We start from the raw sequence: 24480 nt of genomic DNA on the forward strand, positions 1-24480 counted from the left end.
GTCACTCTAACTGTAATCAAAACTTTCCCCCATTTAATAAAATAAAGTTTTTTTAATCTTACTGATGATATTTTTGTAAGATCATTGAGGGTGTTGAGAGGGGATCCCATAGTCATTCCCGTGTATTTCTTACAAAGGTTATTGTTGTTTGGCCTTCATTTTCAAAGAGGACCAGTGACAACACAGGTGATGTCTTGACTTGCGTGTAAAAGGCATTGAGATTCTGAGGGGAGGCCGCCCTTTTGAAGCATTTTAAGGTACTTGAAGTATTGGAGAGGAGACTGGTAGAGTGGGAAAGAGTTCTGTGTTAGGCAGAGTTCTACCACTGGGCACTGGTATGACCTTGGGTAAGTTACTTGGCCTTTCAGGGTCTCAGTTTCATGGGATGATAGATGTAGACCTGGATAGGATCTTGGAGGCCATCTAATCCGACCCCCTAATTTTGCAGGAGGGGGAACTAAGGCCTATGGCAATTGAGTGACTTCCTCAAAATCACACAAGTAAAACAATAAGCATTTATTAAGTGCCTATGATGGGGCAGGCACTGGGGCTACAAATACAAAATATGAAACAATCCCTATTGCCCAGGAACTCGAGTTGAGATTTAACTGAGGTCTCCAGCTTCAGAATCAGTGATTTTTCTGCTATAATACACTGCTTTCTTCCTATAAAATGAGGGGGTTAAGCTAACTTGAAAGGCCCTTCTAGTGCCCATTCTCATGTTCCCTCTCCTCTCCTCTCCTCTCCTCTCCTCTTCTCTGCCCCTGCCCCTCTATCCGTATATAGATAGATAGATAGACAGATAGATGCATAGATACATATATAGATATATAATGACTTCACTTATTGAATCTAATCTAATAGGAATTTATAAGTTAAATTTTTTTTTCTTGAAAATCAAACAACTGGGTGATTGAATGAACAAATCAGGCTACTAGAAATGGGATTCCATGTAGATAATTTTGCTTTTGGCATCATATAGCTACAACCATCAATTTTAGTTGTAATTCCCTGTATTTAAAATTTTAACCCAAACCAGAAAACATTTAGTTGCTATTTTGCCATTTTTGATCTTAGTCCAGAGATTGTTTCCACTTAGAACACAGCTTTTTGTAAGAAAAGCAAAATGAAAATGTCTCCTTTAAACTATAGCCCTTTAAACGCATTTTTTTTTTTTAGCATTTTCTGTGCCATGCTCAATAAAAAAATATATGCACAGTCTTTGGGGAAAAATCAATGAGGCACAGCAGTAAGCGGTTAATACAGCTTCTGCCTGCATATGGAATTTCCTACCATTTACTTATGTAACAATGCTGTTGTGAAACCATACTGCATTGTTCCTTGATGGCTACATGATTGGCTCTTGTGTACTGTTTGCTCAGGGCAGCTGTGTTTGAGGGTTTGGTTGTTTTCCCTTGACATCTTTTTGTAGAAAAAAACAAATAGAGGCTCATCCCCCAGCCTTCATACTGAAAGATTATACTCCTGGGGGGTGGGGGGTGGGGGGTGGAAGAAAAACAATGTGAAGGAATTATACCTGTAAAATGTTAGCCTTAAACATGTAATCAAACACTCTGAATTTGGATTGTTTCCTCTAGAATCCAGGGGCTCTTGATCTTTTTTGTGTATGTACCTTTTATGTATCTCTTTGGCATTCTGGTGAAAACCTAAGGACCCTTTTGCAGGATAATGTTTTTAAATAATTGAAGGAAATGCTCAATTTTGGCTAGAGCTTAGTGGAAGTAGAGATCTCCTTTATTTTTCCTACCTAAAGGAAAGGCTTCATGGAGCCCCTGAAATCTATCCATGGAACCTAGATTAAGAACCCCTGCTTAAGATGCCAGGTTTATAGGAGTAGTGACTCCAGTGTGGATAGGCTAATTATTCAGGCACACTGAAATTGAAATGGAAATGAACATTAAAATGGATCAATATGATATAAAAACTAAGTTAAAAACAACAATATTCAAAACCCACCAGTTTGTCCAACCTTTCTATGGTAACTCTTCTTTTATTCCCTGTAAGTTAAATAGAAGGAAGAATCAATCAACATGCATTTATTAAGCACCTACTATGTGCCAGGTGCCAGGAATATATGATTGAGTGAAGCAATTCCTACTTACAAAGAGCTTACATTCTTATGAGGGAGACATTGAAGACACATATACATATATATATATAGCACGAACATAAAACGCATAAACAGGGGCGGCCAGGTGGCTCAGCAAGTAAGAGCACCAGCCCCAGAGTCGGGATGACCTGGGGATAAAATCCGGGCTCAGATACTTAGCACCACACCCAGAAATAACTGGCCATGTAACCTTGAGCAAGTTACTTAACCCCGATTGCTTAAAAAAATAAATAAGATGCATAAACAGATATATTTGTTGTTGAGTCATTTCAGTTGTGTCTTGCTCTTTACGACCCCACTTGGGATTTTCTTGGCAAAGATACTAGAGTGATTCGCCATTTTCTTCTCCAGCTCATTTTACAGATGAGGAAACTGAGGCAAACAGGGTTAAGTGACTTGCCCAGGGTCACACAGCTAGTAAGTATCTGAGACTGGATTTGAATGCAGGTCCTCCTTACTCCAGGGCCAGCACTCTATCTACTGTACCACCTAGCTTCCCAAAGAAATACATTCAAAGCAGTTAAATACAAGGTGGTTTGAAAGGGGCATAAGGAGTTAGGAGGAGTCAGGAAGGACTTCCTGAGGAAGATGGTGCCTGAGCTACATCTTAAAGGAGGAGAGAGACTTTATGAGGAAGAGATAAGTAAGGAGTACCCAGGCACAAAAGCACACAGAAACAGGAGATGGAGTGTCATGGAAATGTATTGGCAAAGGTAGGATCTCATATTCCCAACAACCTCTTCTTAAGAATATTTTGGTCAAACAACAACAGGCATTTATGATGTGTGAGGACACATGGGCAAATGTCTCTGCCCTTCCTATAGGGGGAGATTGCCTGTCACATGCATATAAATATTGTATAATAAATAATATAATATATAAATATAATATATAATTATATATATTATATATAATAGAATAGAATATATAAATATAAATATAATATAATATATAAAATAAATTTGAAGTATGGGGAGTGGGGCTTGAGACATGTAGCTGGGAGGAATCAGAAAAGTCCTTGTGGAAAAGGTGGCGTTGGAGCTGAGCTTTGAAGAAAATTAGGGATTTTGAGAATTGGAGGGGAGGAATGTGTGTCCTGGGCCTTTACAAAAGCATGGAGATAGAAGGTTGTTTAAGGATTAGTAAGGAGGCCAGTCTGGTTATTTCATAAGATATGTGAAGCAAAGCATTAAATGTTGACTAGAAAAGGTAGGTTGAAGCTAAGTTGTGAAGGGCTTTAAATCCTAAACAGAGGAGTTTGTGTTTGAATTTTAGAGATACCTGAAACTGGAACATTGTTGAGTAAAGGAGTAATATGGTCAGACCTTTGCCTTGGCAGCTGAAGGAACCTTGGAGGCCATCAAGTCCAACCCCTTCTTCGTCTAGACTAAGAAACTAAGGCTCCTACATCATAGTGCCTCTCACTACACCATACTGCCTCTCTCTTTCTCCAGAATCTTTTATCTGTCACTGAAGATGACTGAGTCCTTAATCTATCACCACTTTCGGTGGTTGAGCATAGTTTATCTGGGCCAGGTGTCCTCAGGGGTAGTTAGGTTCTCTATTAGTATCAGCAATACCATTTCAGAGCTGGAAGGAATATCTGAGGTCACCTAGGTCAGTCTCATTTCTGAGAGGAGAAAATGGGCCCATAGAGTAAGTGATAGGAATAGAATTTGAATTTTGGTCCTGACATTCCATCAACAAGCATTTATGAAATGTTTACTATGTGCCAATCATGGTGTTAAACCCAAGGGATACAAAGGATGGCAAATTCAACATGCATCTTATTCTTTCCTTATTAAATTGATACTTATCATTGTTGAGTTAATGGTGAAAAGAATGTTGTGAATACATTTTCAATTGGTCTAATTATTTTTTGAAAATTATTCAAAGCGATATTTAAATTGGCTTTACTCGCTTTTTTTTTGACTGGTGCTCCCTTAGACACCCTTTTAATTATCCCATATAAATAAAGTTGTTTCTCTACCATACTAAAAATTTGACAGTATAAATATGTACCGTGTTTCCCCGATAATAAGACCTGTCCCGAAAATAAGCCCTCCCCTTACCATGTAAGATTCCTCTAAAATAAGCCCTCCCCCGAAAATAAGCCCTATTGAGATTGCTACTATAGTGAAGGTGATCCCCTGCACTACACGCTACATTACGGTACCCTCTGTATGCACCGCCCCCCCGCTGGGTGAAACGCGTGCCACGCTCCAAGCTGCATCCAATCAGAGCTGCAGCAGTGAGCGCGTCATCCTGTTCTTCCCCAGTGATTTGCTTGCTGGTGCCATTGAGAGCAGTGCCGCGGAGGAGAGCTGAGGCAGGACAACATAAGCCCTCCCCTGAAAATAAGCCCTCTGGTGTTTTTCTTTCAAAAAAAAAATATAATACAACAGTGTCTTATTATCGGGGAAACACGGGTATTTGACTAATACAGCCTATATTATAAGACAATAAGCAGGCTTGGGAAACATAATAGGCTCAGAACTCCCCATCTACCACAGAGTTTCATAAATACTGAATACCGAATTGAGAAAGTGAAAGTAGAGTTTAATTTCATTTTGGGTTTCCTGAATTCATGTACTTATTTTTATGAGCTTATGTAATGTAATGTTATTTCCATGATAACTATGGAAAGTAATTTTTTTGTACATTCTGTAGGCAGTCCTGCTGGAGACTATTGTGGAAAGACATGTTTGGGAGAAAGAGACAATCAGTGGTTGGGGGTCAGTCTTTCCAGACAGCCAAACGAAGATGGAACTATTTTGGTATGTATTGGCATTTTGTCCTCAGTTGGTGTCATGCAAACATTTACAGCATGGGTACTGCTATTACATAATTTGCATTTGTGTTTCATGCAGGCCTGTGGACATCGATGGAAAAATATATATTACATAAAAAGTGACTATAAGCTTCCCAGTGGTGTTTGTTATCTCATGCCCCCTGACTTGCGAAGTGAGCACAGTAAAAGAATGACTCCCTGTTATCAAGGTGAGGTGATACTGTAATATTGAATCATGGGAAGCAAATATATGTTGCTTTAAAAATGTACATACATTTTTGTTCATGATTCTCAAGTTGAAATATATTTTTGCTTATGGATAAATAAATTGGTTCTGTATTTTTCCCTAGTTATTTAAAAATTATTTCTTCCTGACTGCTTGTAATATTTTCTTCTTGATCTTGAAACTCTGGAATTTGGCTATAATATCTCTAGGAGTTTTCTTTTTGGGGTCTTTTTCAAGAAGTGATTGGTGAATTCTTTCAATTTCTATTTTACCCTCTGGTTCTAGAACATCAGGGCACTTTTCCTTGAGAATTTCTTGAAGGATGATTTCTAGGCTCTTTTTTTGATCATGGCTTTCAGGTAGTCCAATAATTTTAAAATTATCTCTCCTGGATCTATTTTCCAGGTCAGTGGTTTTGAGATATTTCACATTGCCTTCTATTTTTTAATTGGTTTGGATCTGTTTTATAGTATCTTGATTTCTCATAAAGTCATTAACTTCCATTTGCTCCAATCTAATTTTGAAGGAATTATTCCCTTCAATGAGTTTTTGAAATTCCTTTTCCATCTGGCCAATTTGGCTTTTTAAGGCATTATTCTCCTCATTGGCTTTTGGGGCCTCTTTTGCCATTTGAGTTAGTCTGTTTTGTTAAGGTGTTATTTTCTTCAGTCGGGCTGTTGACTAGCTTTTCATGATTTTCTTGTATCACTCTCATTTCTCTTCCCAGTTTTTCCCTTACTTCTCTTACTTGATTTTCAAAATCCTGCTTGAGTTCCTCCATGGCCTATGACCAATTCATATTTTTCTTGGAAGCTTTTGATACAGGAGTTTTGACTTTGTTGTCTTCTTCTGGTTCCATGTTTTGATCTTTTCTGTCAAAAAGTTTCTATGGTCTGATTGCGCTTCCTTTGTTTGTTCATCTACCCAGCCAGTTACTTGAATTTTGACCTCTTCTCCATGGTAAAATTCTGCTTCCAGAGGGAAACAGCTGTGTCCCAAATTGCTGGGGGTTTTGCCACTGTCAGAGCTGTGAGGAGGGTGCCCTCTCTATAGTGACCACAAGCTCTGGCACACTGGTGTTCCTCACCACAGGACCACCACCCAAGAATATGACCCAGATCCAAGCAGGTCAAAGCAAGAACGATTATCCTCTGAATGGTCACCTGGTGCCCCTTCAGTCTGCAGGCCAGGATTTCTGGAGGCAGCCACAGGGCAGTAGCTGAAGCAGCCATGCTGCTGCTGCCACTTCTCCCCCTGGGGGCAGGGGCCGGACCACACTTTTTTCTTACCCAGTTCCAACAGAATTCTCTACTGACCTTTTTCTTTTTCTTTGGGAATTATGGGTTGAGAAGTCTGGAAACTGCCACAGCTGCCAGTGATTTACTCTCCTGAAGTTTCTCTGTCCAGTCTATGCCACTGGTTGGGGCCGCCCTGGGTCTGTACCCCTGCGGCTCACAAGGGCCTGTGCGCAGCTCCCAGCCCTGTGTGGTAGACCCTTCCTATCAGCCTGCCAGGCTGCCTTCAGCAGGAGATTTGTTTCTTTCTGTCACTTTGTGGGTTCTGTAGCTCTAAAATTTGTTTAGAGTCATTTTTTTATAGGTATTGGAGGTCGTCGGAGCAGGATATCAAGCAAGTTCCTGCTTTTATTCCACCATCTTGGCTCCACCCCCAAAAATTATTTCTTTAACTCCTAAAATTACTCCTCTTTCATTTGTACTCTGTAGCTAGTAGGGCTAGCTCCAAATAATTAATGAAACGTATGTACTTAAGGGGAAAGATATTATAGTCAGTTCTTTTCTGTTTGGATAGGAGTGAGTTCTGCCAATGAAATAGATAATTAAGATTCATTTATATTTAGTTTTGGAAATAAAAATGTGTTCTCTGTAGTTATTTTCAAAAACAAGTGTTTCTGATGTTCTGGAAATGCATTGCCCTTCCAAAAAAATAGTGAAGCTGTTCTGTGAAGATTACTCTATTTGTTTAATTTCTTCTTCATCTCAATGCTTCTCAAATTGCTTTGGAGTCCTCAAGCAGAGCTCCATGTGTATATTCTCTGTCTTTGTCTCGCCGTTTCTGTGTCTGTCTGCCTGCTTCTGTCTCTTTCTCCTTCACCATCTCTCTCTCTACTTCTTGTTTATTCACCTTCTCTTGTGTAGGTGCATAAATAAGTGAAATTTGAAAAGCTTTTCCTTTCTGATCTAGCCAGGATGTGAGAAGCTTGTAGGAGTCATAGTAACACAGGGCTTAAGTAGATCGAGTAGGCACATTAGTAGACACATTCAATATGAAATGGAAAGGGAGACTTTATGTGTGACATTTGGGGCACCATTGAGAGTTCTCTCCAACCCAGATGCTAGCCTGGCCATCTTTCTATCCACAGCTTACCAATTCCACTCATCTATCACCCTCCTTTACATATGAGGTGTACACACACATATCCAGAGCCTTCTTTCTCTATTGTCCTTTACATTCCTTCTTCCAATCAAAAAAATGGTAGTAAAGACAGCAAATGTTACAGTGTATGAAAGACTTGTGACCTAGAATTGTCTTTTGTACTCATTGCAAATAGTTGAAACTATGAGTACTGGTTGATAAAGGGGAAATTTAGTCATCTGTTTTTTTATTAACAGGATAGCAAATGTCCCATTTGACTGATCTTTAAAGGTAATATTGACTGGATTCTTCCCCTAATGATTTGACTTCTCATTTTTCTAGCATATTGAAGTAGGCATAGAGTGTTAGAAACCTCTATTTCTTTAAGCTCCCTTAAGCCTGCAATATATTGCATTTAGATTGGAGAGGGGTAATTTATGTTTAGTGAAATGATCAATATCAGTGTGTAATAAAAATCTCCACCCAATACATCTGCTGTAGCTGTTAAGAGTTTCAGTTAAAATAGTCATCTGGAATACAATGTCATCTGATCAATGGAAGAGAAATGGGAATTGGGGATCTTAAATACTAATCTTGAATACTTCACCTACAAATGATGTGACCACATGCAAATTATTTAATGGGGGGCACTTCATTTTCTTCTGCAAAAAATGAAATCTGTACCTTCTTCAGGAGAGATGCTTGGAGATTAAATATCATAACTGGAAGGAGCCTTAATCAGATCACCTATTCTAGTTTCTCACTTTATAAAGGACGAAATTGAAGAGAGATGGGAGAAGGGGGCTGCTACAGAGTCTGAACTGATTTGGCTAATGTCATAGAATATAATATGTAGACTAGAGTTTGGATCTTCGAAGTCCAGCCTAACCTGTTTTTCCCTACATTATTGCATGTAAAGTATTTTTTAATTTTTCAAAAGATGATGATCTATTGAATAATCAACAAAAACTTAAAGCACCTATTATGTGCCAGTTGAATAAAAGATGAGGGATGCAATCATAAAACATGGCAATTTCTTCAAAATTTTATAGACCTCAATTCTATTTCCCCTCAGCTTTTGCCTTTTGGGATTGAAATTCTTATTTTGGTCCTGCCTTTATGTAGTAGCCTGTTCCATTGTCTTGACCATTATGCTGGCCCTCTCTTGACCTTCTCCATCTTCATCACAATCCAAGAGACTGAACACTAAGCTAGACAGATGGGTGCTGAAGATACATATTCAATGAAGGAAAGTAATCCCTAGGGGATTACTCTCTTTAAAAACATGAGATACCAAAGGCAATGCCTTTAAAGAAATTTTAACATCAAGGGCTTATAAAGTCACATAGAGCAAATGTGCTATTTTTAAAAGTTTTTTTCTTTTTTTCTTTAGCTAATCTGAAAAAATTTGGAGAACAGTATACATCATGTCAAGCTGGAATATCTAGTTTTCACACAGAGGTAAGTATTAAATTTTTTAAAACAATTTAAACTTTTGAACTATAGAATCCTCATTTTTCTGAACATGAATAACTTAAATCTTTCATGTGATTCATATACTTTTTGACATTGCAAAATGTGCAAGGCTTAGCATAAAATAACTTTCCTCAGAGAAGCCTATATCCTAATCTTTGTTCTTTAAATTAAATTTATGTTTTAAGAAAATTCTAATAAATGAACAATGTGAAGAATGTCTTATCCTGAATGGCCTTCTAAAAAAAATGTAATGTTGAAACACATCAAACTTCAATTTACTGAAGGATAAATTTTTACATTTTATAGAACCCACACTTTAAACATAAGCACCAAATATATTAGAATTAGTTACAAACTGTAGGAAGGGGAACTGTAGATCTGCATTTTTACCATTAATAATATTTCTCTTGGAGCAAAATTTGACTAGTTTAGTGTTCTGCCTCTGACAGTGAGAGGAACATGAAAAAAAATCAAGAGAAGAGCTGTGAAATGGTCAGGACAAAGGGATAAGCTACTATTTAAAGGCAAGACCCAAATGATAAGGACTTCAGTCTCAAAAGGCAAACTTGGGGGAAACTGAAGTCTATAAAATTTTGAAGAAACTCGTTTTGTGGATACATCCCCAATCATTTATTCAGTGGGGGAGGGGTGTCTTTCACAACTCTGTACTCTTCCAAAACACCTTCTCTGCTTTAAATCGATGATACATCTTCAGTAATCCTTTATTTTAGAAGCCTCTGGCTTTCCTTATCGAGAACTAAAATTCACATGCTAGTTTATTCTTAGAGTTTTCTTCAGAAGCCCTTTGAATGAACTGAAGCCTTAGTTGCCATCTTCCATGCTTTCACTATATTGGTTATTTGTAATAAATTCTTTGGCATTAAAAGCATCTTTTTCCCCAGTGTATAAAATGTTCACATAAAACATCTCTGTTTCAGACTTTTGTGATAAAATATTTTCACATTGATAATAAAGGTGCTTTATTTTCCTTCCAGGATTTAATTGTTATGGGAGCCCCTGGATCACATTACTGGACAGGTTCACTTTTTGTGTACAGCATTACTGCAAATGAGTACAAGTCTTTTGTGGACAGAGACAATAAAGTAAAATTTGGAAGCTATCTAGGTAGTGTAAAAAATTTAACACATGTTTAATAACCTTAGGTCTACAAGGAGTAATAAATGTTGATTTGAAGTTTATAATGGATATAAGAATATATGAATTTATAATGGATATGAGACCATTAATACTTCTCAGAATTCAGAAATAGCCTGTTCAGCCACAGAATCCCTTAATTTATGTTAATCTGAATTTTACATTTGCCACTTGCATTTCTTTGTGCAAAAATCACTGTGCTGGGGACACAGAGTTCCAGAGTCTCCATTCTCATCAGCCTTGTGAAGTAGAAGGGGGAAGAATCTTGCCTAGGAGGAATCCTAGATGACTATGGCCATGTTTATAAAAGGTCCACAAGAACACAAATTATATGGGTGGTGATTTTTTTTAGAATGTTTGATAATGGTTAATCTATCTTTGTATTAAAATTCCCCTTATACCTAAATAATTCAATTTAACAAACATTAATGGAATGTCTACACAATACTAAGCACCGGTAGAACAGTGAGTAAAAATGACACAGTCCCTGATGTCAAGGAGCTACTAGAGACTTTTTGATAGTTGAACTCTTTTTAAAGGACAAACACTTAAATTTTCTCTATGGATAAAATATATAAAATAGAACACATAGTAGTTAAATCCAAGTTTGTAGTGAAAGGAATGTTTCTTTAATCCTTAGGAAATTGTAGTTGATTACCAAAATACTAGGGTTACTTCAAGAATATTTAATGTCAGGGTTTCCTTAACTTTCTGACTCTACAAAGGAGCATCCTATGCTTAGAAATAATGATGCCAAACTTGTAAGCGGTCTTGAATCTTTCCCATGTAAAATAATATTGTTCAATTTGTATTTTAACATTTTTTTTGGTTACCTCTGAAATATAATTTAATACTTTTACTTATCCTAGGAAATAAGTCTAAAAGAGAATAAACATCATTTTATAAGTTATACAGTTCATGTTTTATAAACTAAAATCAAGAACATCCATAACAGGAAACTTAAGGATCATCTTTTCAGATGAATCTTAATTGAATTGTTTTTGACTTTTGAATTACATTTCAAGTATAAGGAAACATTCCTACTATGGTCCTCATACTATAGTCCTAGTTGTTTTGGCTTGAACATGACAAAAGTCAAGAGAACTGGCTGTTGAGGGTTTTGTTTTCAATTTTTAGGCTCTTCTCTAAAGCTACTTATGTTGAAATAGGGTTTGATGTTGGCAGATAACCAGACTTCTAAGATAACATTGTACCAATCTATAGGAAGGCTATCACTTTAGCATCTTTTGTTTTTTATTAGTCCTCTGGGTACTTCTTGTCCTTAAGGCAAATTTCATTTAAGTGTAAGTACAGAAAATAATACTCCTCAGCTAGTGGTCATTCAGGAATCTGTATAGTATGCTGACTGACCAAAAAGATATGGGACTAGAATACATTCAGGAAGCATGTGGACACTTGTGTCTGGCCTAGTCATAAAGTACCAAAGGAATCCTACAGAGACAATCAGTTGCAAGTATTTCCAAAAGCTTTTATCTGATCCAGAAGTATGTAATATATATTATTTCATTTGATTAAGAACTGACATGGCATTATATAACTAATACGGAAATATGTTTTACACGATTACACATATATAGCCTACATCGAATTGCTTACCATCTTAGGGAAGAAGGAGGTGAGGGAGGGAGAAAATTTGGGACTCAAATTTTTTTAAATGAATGTTAAAAATTATCTTTACACGTAATTGGGAAAAAATTAAATTTTACACATACACACATATATACATTTGGCATGGATTGTCGGTAGGGTGGAATTACCATTACCTTCTTGTTCCCTGTGAGAGTGCCTTAAGTTTTAGAGATTTTTTTCAGGGGCAACTAGCTTTAGACTTCTTAGATCTTTCCAGGAAACATGTAGACTTTAATCAATTTAGGGTATAAATTACAGGATAATGAAAGACCCTTTACCAGGGAGTAAAGTAAAAATTACTTCTGGGTATATGGTTTCATGATTTATATTGCATTACTGAAATGACTGAATTTTAGGTATTCCTCTGGTAATGGTTCTTTTTCATTCTCTTTCTTATCTCTCTCTGTGTCCTGTTATTTTTTTGACAAGAACAATTTTTTTTTCTGAACTGCTTCATAACAGCGAATTCAAGAACACTTTGGATTCCCAATAAAAATGTATTATTTTTGTATAACTGGTAAATAATCTAAGAAATGCAACATAGTGCAATCGTTTTTAAAAATCAGAAAGATACATTTTAGATCATCTAACTCAGGGGTGGGAAACCTGCAAGTTCAAGGTCACATGTGACCTTCTCGGTCCTTGGGCGCAGCCTTTTAATTTAGTTCAAGTTTTACAAAACAAATCCTTTTATTAAGGGAGTTTGTTTTGTGAAGTTTGGATTCAGTCAAGGGCAGCACTGTGGACCTAGTCTTGAGGCCGCAGGCTCCCTGCCCCTGAACTTATGAATGTTTTATGGGGTATGAAGCTATATCCTCATAATGAATTTCTTTCTGATGCTTCCCTTTCCTCCCAAGGATATGCTGTTGGTGCTGGTCATTTTCGAGATCTCCAGCGTACAGAAGTCATTGGAGGAGCTCCACAGCATGAGCAGATTGGTAAAGTAAGGACTGTATTTTTTTTTGTCATTATTAACCTGACGACATTCAATACAAATTTTGATAAAGGCTGAAAAGAGTGTGGGAGAAGGGAATCTAGAAGCCTTGAGGATTCAAAAAGAAAAAAATGTGTTTCGCTGATATGGTATTATGGCATATGTATTATTATGTATCTAGTTCATGATAATAAATGCTTTTGTTATAAAGTCTGCATAATAGTGTTTAACAAAGGAACATACCTTTTAGGCTGGTTGTAGGTTCTGTTTTGTGTTTGGACAGACACAATTTTTCTCCTTTTAACATAGTCAGCATTTCTACTTTTAGCAATGTTTCATTTATTTTGCTATCACTAAATAAAGGTAATTAGGGAATGTATTTTAATGGTTAAATGTCATAGTGTAGAAACAAAAGTTAGCTCTTACTTTTTTTTTTTTAAAGCAATTGGGGTTAAGTAACTTGCCCAAGGTTACACGGCCAGTTATTTTGTGTGGGTGCTAAGTATCTGAGACCAGAACAGACTTGTTCTTTAACCCCTTACAGGTCATATGAGTGGTAAACCTTTTAGGGAGTATAAGTGGAAGCTGAGGAGGAACATGGGGAAGCAAACTCCCTTCTTCTAGCCCTATCTCCATCATCTTAGGCAAGCCATGGTCTCTCAGCCTTAGTTTTCAGAAAATGGGGATCATATTAGTCATACCCTATTCAGAGGGGAATCTCATAAGATAATGATGGCAAAGTACATTAGCACCATCAAGTACTATCCACAAATAAAATATTATTAGGTGTGATCTTGAACAACTAACCATACTCAGTTTATCAATCTTAAACTATAGGTGTTAAATTTAATTAGCTAATATTTTATTAGACAGAGACCTTAGAATGAAGTGAAAAGATGATTTTGCCATATGCAAATGTAATTTAAGGATACTTTTACTGACTTTTTTTAATCTTTTAGGCATATATCTTCAGTGTTGACGCAAGAGAACTGAATATATTGTATGAAATGAAGGGGAAGAAGGTGATATACTTCTGTCTTTACTCACTGAACTTTATGGTGATGCTGCTTCTTAATCAATATCATAACTAGGTTTGTTTTGACTTTGTGCAGCTTGGTTCATATTTTGGAGCCTCAGTTTGTGCGGTGGATCTCAATGCAGATGGACTCTCCGACTTACTTGTTGGTGCCCCGATGCACAGTACTGTCAGGGAAGAAGGAAGAGTTTTCGTTTACATCAACTCAGGCTCAGTAAGTCATCTTATGTTAGTAAGCAGTTATTTTCAAATATTTTATGAAATTGGAAGGAGAATTGGACTTTTGTTCCTTACTTTTGCCTAAAACTTGTGATTGATTTAACCGAGAACTGTTTTCATCTCAGTAATGATTCTTTCTATTCTTTGGTATTTTCCTTGCCAAAAAAGTGTTAAAAATTTGGTTAAAAAACAACACTTTTGTTCGTAACATTCCCCACCATATTTCATTCTTTTGAGTGTAGCATTCCCAGAACTATTCTCACAGGACCACTTGCCTTGTTTACTTGTCCAACCCTGTACATGTCTCTTTTTTACGTCATCTGCCTTAGTCTTTTAGTTCCTTGTGCATCTTCATTATAGTCTTGTTAGATAACTAGCCTATTTCTTCCCCCACTACAATCATTTCATTATTTGTTCATGAAAGTATTCCATACCTCTAGGATCCACTTCCCCAGCAAATTTTAGGCCATAAGGTCCTATTTATCCTTTTGCAGAATTTTTGATATTTGCCTTTTCTCTTTCTTTATAGATCATGAATTTTAAAATGGCATAGTGATTTCCTCCAAAGTTCCCATTACTTCTACCTTGGTAGCTAATTCCTTCTCGTTGACTACAGTCTTGTCCATAATAGCAGTTCTTCCAAAACCTCCTACTATAGGGCCTTATGTATATAACGATTCTAAAAACTACAAACTTCAACAAGCAAGATTTGTTTTTGCATAGATGGCAACCTCAGTATGCATTTTCCACCTAGGTTTTAGGGACTTAAAAAAATCCATGTTGAAACAGTAATATCAGATTACAATTCTAAATGCTACAAGGGTCTGTTATGACACTTTTTCCTCTTCTAGGAAGCAAAAATGAAGGAAATGGAAATTGAGCTGGTTGGAAGTGACACATATGCTGCAAGATTTGGAGAATCCATAGTCAATTTAGGGGACATTGATAATGATGGCTTTGAAGGTAATGTCAAATTAAATATTTTGTGGTTGATTTCACCTTACAAAGTCATGCATTAAAGTGAATGTTATTGAATTTCATTGGCTCATATAGGAAACAACCCAGCTTGCTTTGCTTTTAAAGTTCTTTTATATGCTTTTTATAGTTTCTTTATTGCCTCCTTCACTATCAGCTGTCCTCTCTTGCCCCTGTCAGTATGTGTCTTGCCTTTCTAAGTACAGGGTCTAGGAGTACTTCTATGAACCTAGTAGCCAGCAGGGATATATCCATGTGGTTACAGGAATAAAAACATAATGCTTACTAATTATTTTAGAATTGGTGAATTTTTCCTTTAAGAGATATGCAATGGGGGAGGCTAGGTGGTGCAGTGAATAGAGCACCGGCCCTGGAGTCAGGAGGACCTGAGTTAAAATCTGACATCAGACATTTAACACTTAACTTTCCGTGTGACCTTGGACAAGTCACTTAACCCCAATTGCCCTCCAAAAAGCCAAAAAAAAAAAAAAAGAGAGATATGCAAGTACCTACTGTCAAATTTAATCTCCTCATGTCCTCCCTATCTCCAAAAGAGCATCTAGTTTTATTTGACATATTTGAATAAGAACCTTAGCTAGTACATATGTGTGTATGTATCTGTATGTTTTCTGTTCAGCCATTTCAGTTGTGTCCAACTCTTCATGACTCCATTTAGGGTTTTCTTGGCAAAGATACTGGAGTACTTTGCCATTTCCTTTTCCAGCTCATTTTACAGATGAGGAAACTAAGGCAAAAAGGGTTAAGTGACTTGCCTAGAGTTACATGGACAGTGACTGAGGCTCTATTTGAACTCAGGTCTTCCAGATTCCAGGCTGGGAGCTCTATCCACTGTGCCACATAACTATATCAGATATTAAAATAAAGTTGTGAGCTAAGAATGTCCCAGATAACTGACAGGAGCCTTCATTGGGAGCAATTACCCTGATGTCTCAGAAGATTCTGGCAGCTTTTCCATTGGTGGAAAGAAGGTAGAAGGGTCTGCCAGTGAATGTTGGAATGGAAAGAGCAGGTCAGTGCATTTCTCTGGTGGTATGGAGCAGAGTTGAGGTTTTCAGTAAACTTTGCTGCGGGTTTTCCTGCAGTATCAAGGTGTATCATTCAGCATGACCTTTTTGATTATTTTAAAGAACAGAAAACATGCTGGATTCAAATAATATTTTTAAGTGTTTATTTCGGCAATTAGATGGGCACCAAAATGGCATTTTTACTGGTTACATTTATACACACTGACTCCATTGAATTCTTAACTTCTGAAAAATGCTACACATCTCATTCTTCTTGCAATATTCACTTTCTATATTTCATTGCTTTTTAGGTTTTAGATGCTGATGTGCACTAAGGTGACCCAGTTTGACCCAGTTTTTTGTCCAATAGCTTAAATTTCAGTTGCCTGTACCTATAAGGGTAAAAACCCCAGGATGACCTTAATTTTTTATTTCTCCTCTGCCTTGTTCTCTTCCTTAATCCTTCTATTTTCCCATGATGGTGGTGGAAATGGAATGGACTTCAAATTTAGGTGGGTGGAGAGGTCAATTAAAAAAAATACTCTTTTCCTTTAATTTTTTTTTCGTACCCTAATCCATGAGTTCTAGTCAGAATTGGTGTACTTTTATTGTACTTCTTTTTATGGCTGCCTTCTATAGTAGAATTGTTACAAAACCAATTACTTTGCTGTAAAAGGAAGTGAGAAAATCAACTGTATTTACTGTGTCCAAATGATTTAATTCTAATGACTAGCATAGTAAAAAGAGAGTCGTGCTTAGCAAAGTGAAATTAGACATTTTCTAAAGAGGACACCATTTTGGCTAGTATCCAGTGTATGAACACCTCATTATGAGTTAGAGAAAGGTAGAGACTGTATGTCATATAGTAGGCTTTTGTTAGCTAGTACTGTATAAATAGGAGCATGTGATGTTAAATTCCTAATTTTGTTGATTTTTAAAAATTATATTAGTTGATCTAATACCCTCTGCTTTCACTTAGATATTTTAGGTTTGGTCTTAAATGTAAATATTCATGGTTTGGCTTATTTTTGTCTTTTTAATTGGCTTTTGAGAAATTTCAAATCATAGCCATTTTAGTTTATTTTCCAAAGATAGTGTGGTTTCAGTTAGTTAGGAAATACTTACTCAGCACTTACCTCATGGAAGGCACTGCACTAAATATTGGAGATGCAAAAAAGGCAAAAACACGGTCCCTGTCCTCAGGGAGCTCACATTCTAGATGGAGAGACAACATACTAACAACTCTGTCTAGAAGCCATGTATAAAATAGAAGGTGTTTCATAGAGAGAGTGGAGAGAATCAGGAACAGTTTCCTGCACATGGTGAGATTTGAGCTCAAAGGAAATCATGTAAATCAGAAAAACCAAGTTAGGAAGACTTCATTCATAATTTTTTTCTTGGAAATAATTTATTGAGTGACTATTTTATGGAGTGATGACTGACCTAGATGACAAAGGTTGAACACATCTTTTCTCAAAAGAATTTGGAAGGTAATGGAGGGAGGCAAATATAAAATTCAAATTAAAAAAAAAGTTTTCAGTTACTGATCTGTAACTTTAGTGTATATAATATTTAAGTAAATTAAATGCAAAGTTATTTTTTATTTTTTTTATATGAGAGGCACTGTTCATTGAAGATAAAAAGAAAAAGTCTTCTAGGAACTTACGTTTTCCTGGGGAAATACAACATGCCCAGAGATAGTTAAATACAACATAACTGGTGGTATAGTGGATAAAGCACCAGGAGTCAGGAAGACTTGAGTTCAAATATGGTTTCAGACTCTCGCTAGCTGTTTGCCTCAGTTTCCTGATCTGTAAAATTAGCTGGAAAAGGAATGGCAAACTACTCCAGTATCATTGCCAAGAAACTTCCCCCAAAGGGGGTCACAAAGAGTCAGATGCAACTGAAAATGATTAAAGACAACAGTAACTTAAAGAGGGAACTTGAAAAACTGAGAGAACTAAGAGCTTTATGGAGAAGGTGGCATCAGAGCTGAGCCTTGGGGAAAATTCATTTAAAAGCTAGGGTGTATGTGATGCAAGATAGATAGATTGGAACCAGATTGTGGAGAGTCTTAACACCAGGATAAGAAGTCTATAGTTTGTCTTTGAGATATTAGGAAGATGCCAAAAGTTATTGAACAGGAAATTCATGTAGTTAGACCTGGACTTGACAAAGATTATCTTCTATCTGTGTGGAGGATAAACTAGAGAGGGATAGACTGGGAGCAGGGAGACCAGTTAAGAAATTATGATTACAGATAGGAGAGGTGTTATAGTGGTAGAGATTACAAGGTTTGGTGACTGATTAGATGGGGTGCTTGGGAAGAGGGATTGAGTTTGACATCTTCAAGTGGACATGTTTAGGAGACTAGTGGTGTTAAGGGGCTGGAATTTAAGTGAGAAATTATTGGCTGAGTATATAGATTTAGAAATTATCTGTGAAGAGATAATTGAACCCATAGGAACTAAAGAGATCACCAAGGAAGACAGTAAAGCTTAAACAAAAAAAGAAAGAAGGGGAGGCTAGGTGGCAGAGTGAATAGAGCACTGGCCCTGGAGTCAGGGGGACCTGATTTCAAATCCAGCCTCAGACACTTAACACTTACTAGCCGTGTGACCTTGGGCAAGTCACTTAACCCTGATTGTCCTGCCTTCCCTCCTCCAAAAGGGAGGGAGGGAGGGAGAGAGGGAAGGAAGGAAGGAAGGAAGGAAGGAAGGAAGGAAGGAAGGAAGGAAAACCGTATCCAGTAAGAGATGGTAGTTCATAATGTCATTAGCCCAAAGAAGTCCAAAAGGATAAGGACTGAGAAAAGGCCATTGAATTTAGCATTAGTCATTGTTGGTAAATTCTGAGAGCGACAGAAAGGTGTTATCAAAAGGCTGATGGTAAGAGGCTGAAAAGTTGTGAGTAGTGAGAAGTTGCTGAGAGTATATAGCTCTTTCTAGAAAATAGGTGGTGAAAAGGGAGGTGAGGTGGATGATAGTTTGACCGAATCAACTTAATGCTTTTTAAGGATGAGAGATCTGAGTGTATTTTAGGTAGTAGCAAAGGAACTAATACAAAGGGGAATATTGCAAAGGAGAGTCAGAGACAGAGAGAGAATGATCTCAAAAGAGATGGCTGCATATGGGGTGGAAAAAAGGGCCAACTCTCCCTCAGAAACTAGAACAAAAGAGCAGAGGATGCTTGAAAATGTAAAGGAGTTTGAGCTTTGGAGTCAGGGAGACGAGGGAACTGGTGACCTCAATTTTGTCAGTAAAGTAGGAGGTAGAATTATTAGGTGAGAGCCAGGGTTAGAGTGTTATGGGGGACTTAAGATATGAAGAAAGGTTTCTTTAGCAGCCATTGTGGAGAGCATAATAGTCAATCAGAGAAGAATAAAAGATTTGTTCTGTTAGTGAGGGCTATTTGAGATTGGGTGGTGGGTGGTGGTAGGGATTTCAAGAGCTGTCATTTTATTGCTGTAACTTCCCTCCACAAGTGCAGAAATACAATTTATTTTTAACTTAAAGTTTCAGAGAGTTGATTGAGGAGTAAGAGAGGATAAGAGACTTTTCCATGGCCACATGGCATATATAAACATAAATCTATATGTTTATCTACACACATGTGCTCTCTGTCCATTTCCCTTTCTCTGTTTGTACCTCTATCTCTTCATATCTCTATATCATTTATAACTATATCATCTCTCTTTGTCCCATCTATATCTATGTCTTTATATCTTCTATCTGCTATGCCACATTGCGTCTCATTTGAAGTTGGGCTAGTTGTGGTTGGGCACATTCATTGCATATGGTATTCCAGATTTAACAGCCTTCAGAGTTGGAAGAGAGAAGGCATATGGCAGGAAGAACACAACATTGGGTCTTTGTAGGACATGAACAGTGATTAGAGCAAAGGCAAGGGATTCCATGATAAAGTACAACCTGGTTAAACTTGTCAAACATAAGGTCAAGAGTATGAAGAGGAGAAAATGAGGTCAAAGCAAGGATGATAGATTTGGAGACATGAGAACTTCTAAGGGTCAGGATCTAAGGGGTTTCTAAACCCTTTTTTTGTACAAGCCTTCTGTTGCCTTTGTCTCACTGAGGCTCATGGTCTTAGGTGGTTTTGAATTCCTAGCACTGCCAAAGGATATTTGATCAGGTTCCCAGAGACTAGACTGTAGACTAGTTCAAGGTGACAGAGCACATTGAGAAGATACTTGCTCTATGTAGAGCATGGGTTCACATCTTAGTTTCTGGAGATCCTAAGGACCTGGCAACACAGTCTTTTAAGAGTCACCAGCTCCCTGTGTTACTGTCTAGCAGCAGACAAACAATGCCTTATATATTTGAGGGTGCTGATTTTCTTAGATTCCGTAAGCTAATCTGACACATTTATCAGTAAAATCTAATACTAATCCCAGGATTCCTAGAAAGTTAGGTTTTGTTCATATATCTGTCAGAGCTATAAAGTGAATGATGCCTTCAGCAGGGAAGGGGTAATTTGAAAAGTTGTTGATTAGAGGCTTATTTATTCTTCTTCTCTGAAGGCTCATTATTTATTTATTTTAAGTAAGATGTTTTGTCTTAATTGACGTCATTAGTGCCCATGAATAAATAAAACTATGCTTGAATTTCCATACACATAGCATTTCACAGCAGGGATCCAGGCTAAGTCAGCATTTAAATTGATTTACATCAGCATTCAAGCCATAGGCTCCTTACTTAAGCAAATGATTATTCTTCATACTTCAATATTTCGGGGATCTGTCATTTCATTGGTGTGGCTCTTTTCTGTACCTCCACAGATCATAATCCCTTTGTAATTTAATAGCAAATTTTGAAAGCTGAAATGCCAAATCTGTCAACCTGGTGATGAGCTTGGACATGCTGGGGACTCAAAACATTTCCAATATGGTAAAACCTATAAAAGCTTGTAATCTAATGTCATAGCTTTTAAGAACGCAGGATTACTCCTACACCATAATGGGATTTTAAGTAGGAATACAATGTAGGTAGCTTTTGTAATAGAAGTATAAGCAGAGCCTTTAGTGGGTACAATTGCTAATTGTTCTCTATGGTAGATATAAGCTACTTATTGGTCCTTATTTTATGTGTATGTATATTACTATTTGTATACAGCATTTGGGGGTACCACCTTTCCTCTCATACTTGGACTCAAGAAAAACTACCTTAAGCTGGAGATACTCTATGGGTCAGCACCCATTCAAAAGCATAGCTCTTGAACCCCGCACTGACGTTTTTGCTTTTATTAGCCAGCCAGTAGACATTCATTCAAAGCAAAAGACATTTAGTCAAACAGCATAGTAAAATGGCAAGTAAAAATGTCCCCTATAAAAACGTGGGGAACATTCTCACAAGTTGTTAAGCCACACACATGGGAGCACCATAAAAAGAGAATGTGTATGGATGTAGAAAACACAGGAAGGGGACACATTAGGGGAGATTTGCAATTGTGGTGTTCACGTGGCTGAGGTAACTGATTTCCAGGACTCTCACTGCTGGTGCCTTCTGGTGAAATACAGCTACCTTCTGTTTGACATCATGTCTCTGTTCTCCACTGGATGCATCATCTCTGCTAGGTCTATCATCTTTCAGTCTGTACCGATCATACTGCTTCAAAACACCGTGCCTTTATGCCAAATGTTGCAATAACTAAGCTTTTCTTTACTGTGATCCACTGAGCTTTAGCTCTTCAGAGACATTTTTTTCTTGGCTCCCACTTCTAAAGAGTAGTGATGTAAAAGCCCCTCCCTGACAAGAATTATTTGTTAGTCTATATTTGAGACCTTGAGCCACCACACACACCATATTAAGAGAACCAATACAAGCCAGCCAGAGCATCCCATTATAAAACTGCTTTGGGTTTTTTTTTCTTTTGGACTGCTTATGTTTAGTGTTGATTTGAAATACAGTCATGAACAACTATCAACCTTGGCAGAAATTAATTGTAAATTCTGTTAAACCTCCTAAGGGGATCTTGTGTTCCAGATACAAGATGATGTCCCCCTCTCCAAAAATAGAAAAATAGCCCCTCAGGAAATTTGCAGATGCTAAAGCTATGAAGTTTACTGCAATAATCATATCCTTACCTCTTAATATAAAAATGAAGTTGTGGAAGAACAAAAGCTAAGTGAAGAAGTCATTGTTCTTTGTCCTCCCAGATCATATTTCAGCTTTATCTACAGCAAGGAAACCCCTGATTTTGCTTTATATTCTAGCCTGTGCAAAGCATTGTTCTCTTCCTACATGCATAAATTATTTTTGAATATTTTCATATTTCACTGGACTGTGATTTATTTCATTCATGTGTGTCCTCCGAATAGTAAGAGATCATCACCAATCCATAGTTTCTCCTGGGCAGTTTTAACCACTCCCTTTCCTGATTCTCTAGTGGCTCAATTAGCATTATAGATAAACACAAGCTTATTACCGTTATTTTGGCCAGTAGGTAATACATTTTTGAGTTATGGTAACCCATTTGGATATTTATATGACACAGATTCTGCTTTCTATTATTTATATTTTAACTACTTAAATGATTCCAGAAATGTAATCTTTTAAGATAGGTTTTATAGATTTTCCTTAGGAAAGGCAACATGGCATAGTGGATGGAATTGGACTTGGAGTCACAAAGACTGAGTTTCAAATCTTGCCTCAGATTCTTATTAGCCACGTGACTGGGCAAGTTAGCCTCTCTGAACCTCAGTTTCCACATTTGTAAAATGGGGAATAATAATGGCACCTAGCTCACAGGGTGTTTGCTAGGATCAAACGAGATAATTATGAAAAACACTTTGTAAACCTTAAAGGACCATGGGAATGGGAGTTATTATTAAACTGTGTTGGCACTCGGTGTATATTTGCCTGAGTGAATGTTTATTCTTTTCAGTTTGAACTAAAATGTCATAAAGACTAGTCATCAAAATTAGCATAACCAAAGACTAGTACTTCACAAGTACGTGGTTATTTTTGCTTCTTTTTTCTGAATAATATTTATTTTTTTCTTACTGCTTTTATAGATGTTGCTATTGGGGCTCCTCAAGAAGATGATTTACGTGGAGCTATTTATATTTACAATGGCAGAATAGATGGGATCTCTCCATCCTTTTCACAGGTGAGTATTCTGTTTTTTTCCAGAGAGAGGAAAGGAGAGGGTAGGAGAGGAAAAAAGAGAAGGGGAAGGAGAAAGGGAGGGGGAGAGGAGGGACAGGAGAAAGAGACAGGGAAAGGAAAGTTGGGGAGGGAAGAGGAGGGAGAGAGAAGAGAAGGGAAAAGAAGGAAAAGGAGAGGAGAGAGAGAGGAGAGAGAGAAAGAGGGGATGGGGGGAGAGAAAGAGAGAGGGGAGGAGAGAGAGAGAGAGAGAGAGAGAGAGAGAGAGAGAGAGAGAGAATGAGAGAGAGAATGAGAGAATTGGAGAATGAATTGCTTAATGGAAAGAGCTATGAAATTGAGTTAGAAAATCCCTGTTTCAGTCCTGTCTCTGGATTCTTAAGCAAGGTCACTTTAGCTTTCCAGGCTTTATCTGTAAAATAAGAGAATTATTGAACGAGATAATGTTTAAGGCATCTTACAACCCTAACATCCTTGTGTTTTGTGCTGACTTTTTTGGTTCTATCAGTTTATAAAACTTATATAAAATTATTTTATTGCAATAATGATAGAAATTCAACATTTCTACAGCCTATGAATCAATCAATAAGCATTTAAGTAGTGCCTACTATGTGCATGTCACTTTGCTACCATGGGTCCCGGGGATATAAAAAAAAATCCTTTCCATCAAGGAGTCTACATTTTATTGAATTTTGAATAACTTATGTAAGGGCTGGGGAACCTGCAGCCTCAAGACCACAGGTGAAGTTTGGATTCAGTCAAAAGGCCATACTTGAGGACCTAGAGGGCCACTGGCCTCAAGGCTGCAAGTTCCTCACCCCTGAAATCATCACAGTTTTAAAAATGAACCCTTCCACTTTGGTTGTGGTTTCTCTTGAGGATTGATTAATTGTGGTTCCTCATAGAAAAAGCAGGACACATAGGTGATGCAGTGGTTAGAGTGCCAGCTCTGGATACAGGAGGACCTGAGTTCAAATCAGGCCTCAAATACTTACTGGCTGTATGACTCTGGACAAATCACTTAACCCTGTTTGCCTCAGTTTCCTCATCTGTAAAATAAGCTGGAGAAGGAAATGTCAAAACACTCGGTATCTTTGCCAAGAAAACCCCAAATGGGGTCAGGAGGAGTTGGGACATAAGTAGTTGACTAAACAACAAGAGAGAAAGCAGATCTTTATGTGTAGATTGTTTGAGAGAAAATACTTTTAATGCATTTTCTTATCTAACGATTAAGGCAATTTAGTATTTGGAATACTGGATGGACAGCTGACTTTGGGGTCAGGAAGACTTGGTTCAGGTGTTGCCTTTGTCACAAATTTTGTGTGAGCCTGGATAAGTCACTCAACTGTTTATTGAGCCAGGAAACTC

At 37.3% G+C, this 24480-nt stretch overlaps 1 protein-coding gene across 2 annotated transcripts in view; it reads left to right on the forward strand.

Annotated features, from left to right (window-relative positions):
* The window catches only part of ITGA4 (integrin subunit alpha 4), a 96691-nt gene that overhangs the window by 21208 nt on the left and 51003 nt on the right, over positions 1 to 24480 (forward strand). For both annotated transcript variants that reach the window (XM_069068568.1, XM_069068569.1), the window contains 9 exons: positions 4802 to 4908; positions 5002 to 5131; positions 8915 to 8982; positions 9993 to 10122; positions 12660 to 12745; positions 13696 to 13758; positions 13849 to 13986; positions 14843 to 14954; positions 23022 to 23116. In XM_069068568.1, coding sequence (XP_068924669.1) covers positions 4802 to 4908; positions 5002 to 5131; positions 8915 to 8982; positions 9993 to 10122; positions 12660 to 12745; positions 13696 to 13758; positions 13849 to 13986; positions 14843 to 14954; positions 23022 to 23116 — 929 coding nt within the window. The remainder of the gene's footprint in view (positions 1 to 4801; positions 4909 to 5001; positions 5132 to 8914; positions 8983 to 9992; positions 10123 to 12659; positions 12746 to 13695; positions 13759 to 13848; positions 13987 to 14842; positions 14955 to 23021; positions 23117 to 24480) is intronic.

The sequence above is a fragment of the Petaurus breviceps genome, unplaced genomic scaffold (genome assembly GCF_028583685.1).
Source record: "Petaurus breviceps papuanus isolate PSGF00001 unplaced genomic scaffold, PetGlider_PUasm1.0 90763, whole genome shotgun sequence".
NCBI lineage: Eukaryota > Metazoa > Chordata > Mammalia > Diprotodontia > Petauridae > Petaurus > Petaurus breviceps.